Genomic DNA, 14,021 nt, shown 5'->3' with positions numbered 1-14,021 from the left:
GGCATGCACAATTACACTTCAATTATTTGCCTTGAGAACACCACGTCACAGCAGCCAGTGAAACCATGGCATTCATTATATTGTTGCTAAAATTGAAGACCTGGTTTTGATCATATAGACATTAGGCCAATTACAAACTCCTTAGCAAAAACAATGCATGCTACATAGTAGCACATGAGAAGTGCTAAACAGGTTTACTACAAGTGACAGAAATTCTGTAATTTTGAGAAGAAGTAGTCTTTGAGCTTAGTAACGAAGTAACTCCTAGACCTCTCCCTATAACATTAAGTCAAAGCAAAGGTACACTCATGTTGGATGCTTCTTACCTATCCATACACATGGTCAGTTCATGTGCCAGGTAGAAGACTGGGCTACAATTCAAGAAAATTACAGTAGTATATGCTCTAAAATGTTTTTTTACTGTCACCCATTCAGTTAGATACAGGAGGAACAGAAGTCTTAAGCTGCCAATATAAGGAGAAACCTTTATTCTCAGAGTCTAGAGGCACTCTGCAGGACTATCATGATGGTAACAGCAATTAGTGCATGTAGTAGTGTCATTAACTAAATGCTTAATTACTTGCCATTGGTTTGCTTATCAGCCTAATTAAACTGAGCCAGGAACTCACTGGCTTACAGGTACTGTCACTTATCTGTCAACTGCCACGAAGTTCTCACACTCCATATCATACAGATGTACCCAGGGTGGCAGATAGCAACTCATACTATCAAACCTCTAGAATTCTGATCCTGTTTCAGGCAGAGTCATATCTGAAAGGAGCAAAACTACAGAGTATAATGCAAGGAGAGAGTGGGGTCCTGCATACTTTCAGCAAGAGGCCACTACAGTAGATTAGCTGTAACTCAGAGGTCCTCCAAAATCCTCCTATCTCCAAAGCAGACCCTAAGTGCTAACCACTTGATTTTTTTTCTTTTTGGTGGGACACTGACGTGAGGAGTTAATTTACAGGACCATGTTCAGCAACAGATGGAAAGAAGTCATTAGTGTTCAAGCTACAATGCAGACACTAAAAAAAGTCCTTTTCTGCAAACTGAAGGGCTGAAAAAGTCCACTCTAAATGTCTGAAACACACCAACAAGAAAGTCAATAATCTCCATCAATGCAGCGACAGTGCCCCAAAAAAACCCCTTTTTTTTCCATATTTAAGCTTATAATCTGCACTTAGCACTAAAGATCCAATTAAATGCTCTAATGGGGTATGCATACTTCTCTCAGAACTTGTCCAAGAAAGCTGTAAAAATGAGCAGTTCTGCACATGTCAGCACTTATTAAATCTGTCACAGAGATACTCTGCTTTCTAAGAAAATTATCATTCAGGTATTTCAGTTACTCTGTCCCACATTATAAAAAGTCACAAATGGCACAGATAAAGGTAAGTTAAAAATAAAGTTACAATTTCCACAGAAATTTTAAGAAAGGATGCTTCTGTCAACAACTAAAGTTCTACTATTTAAAGGTCTACTGTAAGGTTTTGGGGTCAATTATTTTGGTTGTACTAATGGAGTTAATACGCTGGAAAAAAATCAAAATCTCTATCCTGAGTGAATGTAAAATCCAGCTTCTGCAGAAATAAATGCTACACTTATTTGCTATGGATATTTTAAAGTAGCAGTTCAGTGTTACTGTAACTTTTTTTTGGGATGACACAATTTATTTCTAAAAGTATTAAGTTTAAAATCAAGTTGTAACATAAAACTTAGAAAGAAAGACCAATAACACCAATGTTAAGAACTGCAGTAAATAAACCTTTTAAATCTCCATGTAGAAAGTGTATTCTGTGGATCTGGAAAACTGACACTGTATCAATATTTACAAAGTCTTCTAATTAAATGAAATTTTCAAGTATGATGCAATCATATGCAAAAAGACAACTATGAAATAAGGAAATTAAGCCTCAATTTATGCTTCAGTTTAACATTTGCAGATAATTTCACTGTGTCCTTGTTCAGAATTATTTGTAAATAATTTTCATCATCCCTGAAAGCACAAGCCTATTTCTACTTTTCAGCTATAAATGTGTCTCAATAAATGCAAGGAAATTGTGAATAATGTGTTTCAAAATCTGAAGCAGATTTCTTACTCTATAAATTCACATTACTCAAAAGGTCAAGTGAAATTACTGAGTTTTGTATGCACTTTCAATATTAAAATATATGGGAAAATAGTTTTATTACTTTTCTTTTAATTACCACCTTAATTTATTTTAAACTACAATTAGGAAGCTTCCAATAGATTAACAGTTCACACATTTTAGTTAGATTTGGTGGTTTTGAAGAAATATTTTAAGTTTCAGTCTTGTTTAAAAGCAGATATTCTGAGTAAGTAAGATTCCAAACTGTTTCAATTTGCATACATGGAGCAAGCACTAATTATTATACTTTTCTATTACACAGTACTAGTTTATAGTAGTAGATTACACAGTAACAGACTCGGAGGAAATTGGTAGAACACCAAGCACATTATTCATTTACCACACCAAGTACATGAAGAAGAACGTGACAATTTTAACATCATTTCACTGCATGCAATTGCAGTAATAATTTCTTCAAATAGGTAGTCCCTCCAAAATAATGCCAAATACTTTTTTAACATAAAATTCTTCTTTTGTAGCAGATAACTCCCAGAGCATCACTTGTCCCTGATTTTTGTTTCTCTTAACTTGCACATCATTTTTTTGCCATGTATAGTCAAAGCAATAAAATAAAAATACAGGGTGGGGGAAAGCTGCTTGAAAGCAAGATATATGTTGGGGGTTTTTTATTTCCTAATATTGCTTACTCCTTTTTTACCAGTTGTCACTATTTAATAGTGCTTGAGTAATATGTACAGTCCCAAAGAAAAAAAAAATTACATTAGAGAAGCCTTTTTCCTTCAGATCCCTACCTCCCATGTTTATTGCTCCACGAGGACCCATATCACCCATTCTCATTTCCTGTTCTCTCTGAAAGTAAACATAGTTTTCATGGTCAACCTATCATTCTTAGAACTTAAAACATTCCTATTTACTCCATGAAAATAAAAATGTTAAAGTTTCAAAAGTTTCCATTGATTAAAAACAGTGCAAGGAAAGACATTAAGTACACTCCTGGTTTTTAGAGCATCAAAGGGATTATTAATAAGTTCAATGTAACAATGCTGTACATTTTTGCATAATAAGGATTAAATATCCCAAGTTTCATTTATCAGCAGTCTAAAGCTCCCAAATAGTTATGTGATCAGCCACATATGAATTAATCCTTACAGAGTTCTTTTAATTAATAAATACGTTTCTATTTTACCTGTAAACAAACAGGTCTTATTACAATACTTGGCTAAAGGCCAAGTGGTTCAATAACACTCAACCTGATTTCCTGACTCAAAAACACTTGTGTTGATTGAAAACCAAGCTCTGATGTATTATATTACAGTATATAAATTCAGCCTACCAATTCATCATTGTTCAAATAGTTTTGACTTAACTTGGTGGAGGTATGTTTTTTTAATGAATTATACTTTGCTACTGATGTTAGTTCAGATACTGAACATCCTTTTAAAACCAGCATAAAACTGTAGTGTCACCAGAAACTGTAATGTGCATTTACACTAAACAGACAACACATCAAATTGATCCAGATTCAACTGATGGTCAGTCACCCAACAGCAAAAGATTTCTTACATTACTAAACAAGAATCCCGGCCTGCTGTGAAACAATACTCAAAGGATACCCCAGAGAGGCAAAAAAACATCACTTATGGGAAAACAAAATACTCTATAAGAGACAATTCCAAGGGATTTTTGGATTACTGTTTATGTTAAAAAGATTAAATAGAAACAGATTCACAGTTCAAAACAAAACCTAATGAAATTTATAAAAAAATTCTCCTTAATTTTCTACACAAATATTAACAAGTATTCTCTTGAGAAAACAAACACACATGTGCTAAAAATAAGAAAATTCAAAAATTTACCTCACTGAGAAAAACCATTCCACTTATGATTTAAGGGCCTACTTTCAGATGCACATTGAAAAGAAATCCACATAGTAGCCAGCTAAATCAGTCTATAAGCAACATGTAAACAATAATAAATCAAAATACATTCATCTCATTTGTACAGGTTCACAAAAGTCTGGTTTGGTCAATCATATTTGGGATGTACATATTTGTACAGGTTCACAAAAGTCTGGTTTGGTCAATCATATGTGGGATGCCAAATATAAGTCTTTTATCTTCAGCCACTTGAAGCAGCAGACACCACTATTTGACAGAACAGAACGAACAGTTTTACCAAAATATCCTACTATTGGAAATTGCCATGAGATATATGATAAAGAGCTCTCAAGTCAACAACTTTGTAATAACTCATATTAACCTAGAAAAACTACTTAACATAAGAAGAGTGCACACTGTTTTCAAAAGAATATGGCTTAATGTGGAGCAGAAAAATAAGGTCTGGTAACTAAAAGACACAGGCAGGTTTTAAAGTTCAGCTAAAAAGGCCATTGATAGAACACTAAGGAGGATCTCTTCTTCTGACCTAGAACCCACATTAAAAATTTATTAGAGAACATGCAGCTACTCTGACAGGCCTTTCACAGTAACATCAATTGACATTTTCAGTAGAATCAGCAGCCCCACGGGGATCAACCATACCCATAAACTTGACATGAGTTAGTCACAAATCTGCATACAACCATGTTGATTATTAGTTTGCTTGTACACCTCAGTCTTGACATCAGGAAGCAGAAGGGAAAGTGGTATATAATCCCTAATGTCAGTCCCTAGCCCAGAAGGATAGGGAAACACTGTGGCTGTCAGTTTACATTAGTCAGATCTGCGCACAGGTGCATGCCTATAGGCTTTGTGTGAAAAGCGGACACGCCAAGAAGAGTTGTGAGAAACTTTTTCATTGCAAAGCAAAGCACCAGACTTGACAGTAGGCACAAACCTTCCGTGATTCCTCTCGGGTTCAACTGCAAGTTGGTTGGTATTTGTTTTTTTAATGTGACAAGTGCCATAAGGCAAGGCTAAGTACTATACTGGCTAGGTAAGGATGTTAAGTACAGAGCTGTAAAGCTGCACTAGTTAATAGAACTTAACTTGTTTTCTTTGTAAAGGACAGAAGCATATGCAAGCTCTGACGCAGACTTCTTTAAAAAACACACTAGTCTTCCTCCTAGCAATCAACCATTTTTTCCCTGTTTTGAAATGCTACCAGTCTTCAGTTAACTGAAGTACAGCAAAGATGGGTAGAACCTACTTTTGTTTAGTCTAGTTTAACATTTGTAAGAAAAAACATTAAGTAATTATTTGCCATTTTTTAGCTTTAATTCAGTGTTGAATTATTACAGTATAAAAAACATTTCAGGTTTAGAATCAAAACCCATAAATGTGCCTTAAGGTCTCTGCTGCCTATTACTTTATCAACACATCTGCAAGATTAAGATGCTGCTGCTGCTTACAATTATTCCTACTGTTGCATGTACAAAACATATCACGTTCCCTTGACTTTTCAGCACAGGAAAAGTCTTCCGTACTCTTAACACAGAATTAGCAACTTTACACTTCCTGTCAGAGAAAATACTCAATTTCAAACATTAACCTGCAGTATATATCATATATGTCATTAGATGTTTGATGTATTCAAAAATTCTATCTGGAGGAGCCCTGGGTGGTAACAAAAATTCAATCCTGTCACACGCAAATCAGGTCTTAGACAGCTCTTTACTATATGAGCATACACGTTACTACAGGTAAGCTAGATCAACTAGTCCATGGGTTTTGCCCAAAACACAACAGAAAGGAATACCAACAGGCAGTTTGACACAATAGCTGAACCACTGCTGGTTGGTAATTCCAGCCCAGCTGAGTTCATTTTCAGATACTCAAGCCTTTTGCAGAGCTTAACAATGATAGTGTTACCTTCTCAAAGCTTCTTTTCCTCACTATATGACTTCCTATTCTTCTGTTCAGTAGCAGCCTGCTTCAGCCCCTTCCCCAAAGCCACCCGTAACTACCCACAACAGGGAGTTAAAACTGAGCAGCACAAGAACAGGGCTAAACTTTTAAGAGAGAAATATGTAGCATGATTAGGAAGTCTGAAGTCACCCATACCTGGGAAAACGATCTTAACAGGAAGAGAACAAGAAAAATGGATTATATGCTATTACAGGGAGAAAAGAAAGCCGTAAGACAAAGAATGTGCAGGAAAGCATAAGTTAAACTTTGTGAAAATCATAAAATAACATTATCAAAAAGACAAAGTCAGCAAACAAAAAATGTCCGATTGTAAAATCACTGTTTACCCAACTCAAACCTTTCCAAATTATTTGTTGCCAGGATTCTTGTAAAATACTTCAGAACTCACTAAAGCAGACAACCTTCAAAAAGGTCCAACGCATCTGAGTAATCTTTTAGAAAAATTGCTACAATGGCAACTATAGGATTATACTTACTAATTACAGACAGAAGCATTAAATTTGTATTTCTCACAATGCCAACTAATTTTAATGTCAAATGTAAAAAGTAGATCTACACCAAAATAATGAATACACTCAGTTTTCAAAATATGTACTTAACATTTAATATAGTATAGATTCTCCCCTTTTTACCAAGTACTTGAAAGCAGTTTTCCAAAATATTTGAGGTGTATCATGTGCTATGTTCTTACACCTCTTAACACCACTGATACAGTAGTCTAAATATACAGAGAACAGCCAAGATGATTCTTCTGAGTTTGTTAAATATATTACACTATTTTTAAATGTTCTACAAAACCATGAAACGAAATCGTTTGAAAAACACCTAAGAATTGATACAGGTCACACTGCAAGTAAAAATACAAATTGTCATAAACCTGACTTTTTCTAACTGACAAACCAATGCTACTTTTTTCCTTAAAACTAGCCCTTGCAATTACAGCAACCGAGCAAAAATTAATCTTGTCTCCAAGCGATGCAATATTCACAGTAACAAAACTGTTAAAAATTATGGTATGAACAAAATATGGCATGGAAAATTTTAGAACAGCAAAAAAGCAAGACATCTCAGAAACGTTATGACAGCAGACCATACTGTTTTCAATGGTTTGTCGCCAGAATAACATGCAGCTATTTACTTACCTTTCATAGTATAGTAACCACAATGATGCCAAGGCATGGCATCCAAAAAATGCCTTAGCAAGAAAAGAACACTTTCCCCATAAACTTGAAAATTAATAGTTTAATTAGCACTTTATCTAGGTTGTGTATGTAGAGCAAAATGTAACTGACAGTGCTGCTGATTCTTACTTTTTTTCATTAACATGAAAACTGAATTTTTTTCTCTAACAGACTGTATATTTGTCAAAACAGGTATGACATTTCTGTACCTCTTATGAGAATTCATTACTCCCTTCTACTGTGGTTTATTTAATTAAGTTCCTTCTAGAAAAGAAAAATTATTTCCAAAGACCTCTTAATGAGGCATAAGGCCCTTAAACCTCACTTAAATTTTAACTTAGTGAAAGACATCTATATTTTAATGACATAAACCATACAAGTCATTAAAGCTGCTAGTTAGCAGAACTAGCAGTTAGTTAGAACTAGAATCTGGGGGATACTTTTGATTATGCATTATTTGTTTTTTCCTCAGAATAGTCCACTCTTTCACTCCAATGACAAGTGCACTGGAAGTTAAGTGGCAGTAAGAAGTTAAAGTAATGAAAGGTTTCTCTTCCCCTTCTTGTCACCCTTCCCTGTTTGGTTTGTTCCTCAATTAAGACCTCTATGTAAAATCCAAAAGTTACAATATCCCCACACAGTTCATATACAATAGCAGTAAGTAAATTCACATGAAAAATATTGATCTTTTAAAATCCAAGATTTTTATGTGCTCTTGAGCACTGAAGTCTAAATTCAGAGCTGATCCCTACTCTGAGCTGAGCATCACACTATATTGATTCCAAAAATGTCTTCCAGCCTAAACTACTCAAAATTCTAGGAAATGAGTGACAGCGCTCACTCAGGAGTCTAAAAAAATATAAACTCTCTTACCTCACACAAATCTACACAAATACATTAAACTAGATAACAACTATAGTAAACGTAGCTATAAAACATATAGCATGCAGTAAACTATAGAGTCCTGCTTCTAAATAGCAATCCCAATGAAAAGAATTTTCTTTAGGTTTAATAGCTGTCTTCAGGACTGAATCTTTGAAAAAATATACTAAGAAGGCTATTAAGTTCCAACACTAAAAACCCTCAACATTAAGAAAGTATCACATAAGTAAAATCAGTAATAAATGTTGCATGAAATACAATCAGATAGACATATTCCAGTAAATGCTACAAATTGGAAAAATGCTCCTAATGGTAGCAAAAACTACAATTACAGAAAAAATTATTACTATTCCAGCATATTTCTTAAGTATTCCTGTCATTTCAGTAAGATTGAAAAGGAAGTATTAATTTTATTTGAAGAGGGGAATTTCTTTCAAAACTAACAGCAAAAGAATAGGGATGTATTTGTGAAAAACCTCTATGCACTACATCTTTGTTCTGTTCTTTTAGTTCTGAGAACAGAAAGTCTTCAACTCCTGTGGGATCCCATTTTCCTTCTGCATCAGTCACTAAGGATAGTCCTCGACAGCTAAAGCCCACAGACAAAATCCACCCAATTAAAACTCCTCAAAAGTATTTACCAATGTAAATTGAAGTTATTATTTAAAAATACTTTTACAGTAAACTGTTAAACCACTGTGAACCTCCCAGAATGTTTTGGTTTTATCATTCTCTTACAGCTGGATGCAAAACCCAACCTGAACCAAAGTTAGCTCCCTTTCAATGCATCAATCCTCACATGATGTTTAAGTCAGGTCTAAACTGACAGTTTAGGAAAAGAAAGCAGTTTAATTGCACTAACATAACTCTCAATAATTGCAAGACCTTTAGGGGATACATCACTAACCAGCAACATTTAATAGTCCTAAAGATTAAAGAAAAGGTTAATTCTAAAGGTTAAAGACAATACTATTTAATACACACCAAAGTAACAGCTTTGTTTTACACAAGAACTCATACTTTCAGAATATATTACAGCTCAAAATTCAAATTACAATCTAACTTGTTAACAAGAAAGAAAATAGTCTAAAAGAAGCTAAGATATACCATGGAACCTATTCTGTTGATTATAGAACTTGGTTCCATATTGCAATTTATATCTTTTCTGCTTCATTATTTTGACCTGTAGTTACTTGCTCCTTCACTGAATTTTAATAGTGCATTTAAGCCACTGCATTAATATAATTTGTGAGCTTTGCTCCCACCTCCCTTATTTCCATTTGTTAAAATACAGTAAAACATTGTATATACAAGATCTATAAAACTGACAAAAACTTTATTTCATTTTCTCATAACCTGAGATAAAAGTTATTCATCATCCAAAAAAAAGGTACACAGGAAGCAAAATCAGGCTCTAAACAACCTGCATATATATACAGCAGCTAGGAACGAAATCAAAATATTTTAATTCTGTGTTTTCAATCATCATTACATCATCTGTTCAGGTAAAGAAAAATCCTACCATATCCCTTCACTGTATATGAAGCACTCTCTGAGGATGTAACTGCAAAGAAGGATACTTTTCCAAATGCCTTTGTTGTGGATGATTTGAGAGAAAACAAGCACAGAGGTATTCTGGCAAATTTAACAACTAAGACTCACAAGAGAGGTAAAAACCTGCTTCTCAAATATTTTAAGCTCAAATTCAGAAATCATTTTCACAAGACAAGGGTGCTTAGAGAAGATAACCACCTTCAAAAGATTTGGAAATCCTGTGAAAAATGAGATCCCATAATATCAATTCCCTTAATAGCAACTTTTTCAATTCTGCCAATTAATCTGGTTCTGCTGTAGTTGGGAGCCACCTTAGATTCATGGAACCAAAATATTAAAAAAATTCTCCCATTTCTGTTAGCTTCCTTTTTTCATTAACAGTTGAAAAATTAAAAATATAAATTAAATACAGATCAACAGTTGAACATTATACAAATATTTTTTCAAAGGCAGTTTAGTGTTTACTTACCCACTAAAGTACTTTTTAGAAGAAATATACAGCATATCACCAAGTTTACGACTGAGACATGTAACAATTACACTACATTCACAATATATTCATATTGTCGGAGGCACATTAGAGAATTTCATCTTAGAATTATTCTGGTTTTATATGAGCTGAAGAAATGTCAAAAGAGTGGGTAAGTACCAAAACAGACAACCTGGCAGGCTGCAAATGATTTAAGATGCACTCCACTATTTACCATGGTGGGGGTGGACTTGAAGGGCTGCTTAACTGGTAACAAAAACTGGGCTAACTCTACCCTCATGCAGAAATGCACTAAAATACTAAACTGAAAATCAGGTGTTATGGAACAATGCTGCATTTTAGATTTCCCAAATTGTTATGTTTTCCTTGTACAAACCCCAAATGTATACAAGTATTTAAAAGAGTGAACACTGGATGGAGTCAAAAAAAGAGTTTTCCCCAAATGCAAGATTCAATGATAAGATGTAGTGAAAGTCATCAAAGTTTACTTAGAAGAGAAATTAATCCCTTTATGTTTAAGTGAAAATACTTCTTAGTTGAAGTGTCAACTATAAGACTGCAAAATCAACTTAAAAGCACCACTAATTATAGCCACAGTGCACTAAATATGACCCTTTGCCAGACTTCTCTATTACAAATTTTTCCTCACCAAGTAGATATTATATATGCCAAATAAATTATGACATAAAAGCCAGTCCAACTGTAGTTGTTAACTCATAATTAATTTGAGCTACAAAGTAAATAGAATATGGGAGAATACTTGTTAAAAGGAAGCTGAAAGCCAAAGTCTTTCAATCCTACCCAGAGGTCCTGTAGGAGAAACTTCTAGCACCCATACAGTATCTTTTATAGATGTTATGGATGGTGCTTACAACCAGAATAGTTCAATGTCTAAGATTTCTCCAATTAACTTATGGCCTGTCCACACATACAGCACACTAAAACATAAGAAAATATAAACAGAGAAACATCAGTGAAACTTTCTGCAGGAAGCCAAGCTCCACAGTTGTTTTACACAACTTGTAGGCCATTTCCTGTAAAACTGGAGCAACATGAGGCAGACTCAAATGAGGAAGATGCTTGTCATTTGAACAAAGTCCTGACTGATGAAAATACATTCTACCAGAAAATTCAAGTATTTCCACCAAAAATGTAAAAAAACTGGTCATCTGAATAAATCCAAACAGACTGAGAAACATTGCTTTCTAGCTAAATACCCTAATCCAAGTTCACACACTCTTAAACTACACTGTCTGGTTTCATCAAAACCATCCAACAAAAACTACTTTTTTATTTATATACAATAGACCCAAAGGTCAGAATTATGACAGGGACCCAGAGGAGACCACCCAATCAATAGGGACAACATGAATAGCTGGTTCTTACCTAAACTCAGAAGCTCCCCTATAGTTAAAATGAATGTTTAATAATTCAGAAATGGTGGGGGAAACAAACAGGAAGACTCTAAGTAACATTTCAAAAGTATTATAAAACCCAGAAGCATGCAGGAAGATAAAGCCTGAAGAACCTAATTTCAACATCATATTGCCTTTTTCTTAGAACCGACAACTACTAGCTATCCTGTCACAAGCTGATAACCCAAACTACATTTGGGACCTGTAGTAAAAGCTTCATGTCATGTACAGAACAAAACTAATACAAACACTCTTTCATCCTACACAGTTCTAAGCCTAAACTAACGAGCCACTAGCCACTGCAGGAAATCATAACAGTGACAAATGTTTTAGTAGGGCCTGTGACAGGACACGGGGCGATAGTTTTAAACTAATAGTGGGTATTCCAGTTAGGTGAAAGGAAGACATTCTTTACAGTGATGGCAAAGAAATACTGGAAAAAGTTGCCCAGACAGGTGGTGGATGCCCCATCCCTGGAAACATTAAGGACTGGATGAGGCTCTGAGCAACCTAAAGTAGCTTAAGATGCCCTGCTCATTGCAGGAGGCAATAAACTAGATGGACTTTAATGGCCCCTTCCAAACCAAACCATGCTATGATTTTAAGATTATGTTCAGGCTGAAACATCTTTGAATAGCAAACCACAGATATATTTAATTGACTCTTTAGGCTTCAGTTTCTACTGGACTCCCCATCTGAACAGCTACAAAACTCATCTGAAACATACAAAACATCTGAACAGCTCTACTGAAACTCATCTTCTTACCAAAACATACTATTTATTAAAAGTGCTAATTAATTAGAAAGTAATACCCAATCTTTGCTCAATTAAAGTGTACTTGATGGAAGACAATTATCAGATTTAAACTCCATTTTCCTCATGGAAGATTTAATAACCCAAAACAAGCACTACCTCCAGTAATAAGAAAAAATTACTTTGACAAGGAGGTTTGTGAAATATTCACAAGAAAAATAATAAATATTTTAATTTTAAAAGTAACATCTTGGTATCAATAGATAGGCAACAGCACTATGTTAATTTACATTTATTTCTATCCGTTTACTGCATTATCACTATTAACATTTTCTGCTCTGTGAGAGCTACTGTAGCAAAATGCTAGAGGCTAATCAAAAGGTCACATTTAAGAAGAAAAACTACTTGGAAGGCACTGGCTTGAGAGACAGAAACCAGGTCACTAAACAGGCTTGCTTCACACTATGCAACAGACCCATTAAGAGATTTCCTCACATGCAAAAATACTATTTCTACAGAAATCTCACTTATTGCTTCTTGGGTGTTTTATTCTTTCCTTAAACACAAATCCCTTGAGAAAAGACAGGCTATTCTAAGCAGAGGAACTTATTTTGGTTGCAAGTCTCAGTGCCACCAAGCAAGATTTCAGGATTTAGAGAGGTGGATGAGTCCAAAATAGGTACCAAGCAGACAACTGAAACTGAAAGTTAGTTTCTTCTTAGTCTGGGTAAATACGTGTACAAACTCCAAGTCAAACTTAACTCCAGTAGCTGAGGAAGAAAAAATGAAAATTATTAAGGCAAACATTAATTTTAGTTTCTTCAAATATATACAGCATTTATCTAACACATAATAAAGAATTTTTTTAAGTTATATATATAATTTCTAAATAGTCTTGCTTGTCAGAATATGAAAAACTGAAGAACTCTATTTGAGTAATTTAAGTTGAATAAGAAGATTTCATTCAAATTGTGAGCAGCAACAATTTTCAGAAATAATAGTAAAATATAGAATATAGACATATAAAATCTGTTCTTGATTAGATTTTTTTCATTTTTATCCATAAAACAGCAAAAGTTAAGTACGTAAATGGAGTATTCTATAAACAAGCACAGATGCATTTGAGGTCCTTCTATCATTAATTAAATAAAAATGGCATCTGCTGCAGCTGAGGCGGACAACAACTAATGTCATTTTACCATTACATAAGCAGCATCTGGGAAGTGTTATTTTAGCTTCTTGATCATCTTTACTACGAGAAAGTAAGGTTATAAACAAAACCAGATAATCTAAAGAATATGGACAGAAAATTCTCTATCAATCACTCTAGAAAAGAACAAATTTGGGAAGCTTAAAAGCAGTACCACAACACCTAAATTCATATTGGAGATTACCGCACATTTGACAGCACACTGAAGTATGAAAATTACTTGTGAACAGTCACTTGTTCTATTTGCGAGTTCACATAAAGTACATTAGTATTTTCCAAAGCACTTTGTGCAAATGTTAGAAGATGACTGCAACAGAGCAAAAGATTAGTCTCCTAAATATAATACAAAAATATCACATTGCTTAAATAGTCACAGTTCACACATACAGAAATATAGTTATAAATTAAATATATGATTGTAACAATTACTTTCTGTTACTGAAAAATTACTTTAAGTAGCATCCTTGGCATACATAAAAACATGACCTAGAAAATCAATTATGAACCATCCTAAAATAGTCATGAAATACTTACAACCAAAAGAACTTATTCCAC

General features: G+C 34.2%; 1 protein-coding gene across 7 annotated transcripts in view; it reads right to left on the bottom strand.

The window, feature by feature from the left end:
- PSPC1 (paraspeckle component 1) overlaps positions 1-14,021 on the bottom strand; it is a 58,064-nt gene that overhangs the window by 27,756 nt on the left and 16,287 nt on the right. For 3 of the 7 annotated variants that reach the window (XR_010996309.1, XM_068181337.1, XM_068181339.1), the window contains exon 7: positions 2,906-2,963. The exons of 2 other annotated variants lie outside the window; for them this stretch is intronic. Coding sequence is in view for 4 of the 5 variants with exons in the window: in XM_068181337.1 (XP_068037438.1) it covers positions 2,906-2,963 (58 nt within the window). In the remaining variant the exon portion in view is untranslated. Of the gene's footprint in view, positions 1-2,905; positions 2,964-4,159; positions 4,259-8,462; positions 13,027-14,021 lie in introns of those variants that run through there. 2 more of the 7 variants (XM_068181340.1, XM_068181341.1) reach the window with 2 other exon arrangements.

Source organism: Anomalospiza imberbis, chromosome 2 (assembly GCF_031753505.1).
Source record: "Anomalospiza imberbis isolate Cuckoo-Finch-1a 21T00152 chromosome 2, ASM3175350v1, whole genome shotgun sequence".
Classification (NCBI taxonomy): Eukaryota; Metazoa; Chordata; class Aves; order Passeriformes; family Viduidae; genus Anomalospiza; species Anomalospiza imberbis.
Note: the sequence above shows the minus strand (reverse complement) of the source record. Positions and strands in the feature narration are given on the sequence as shown.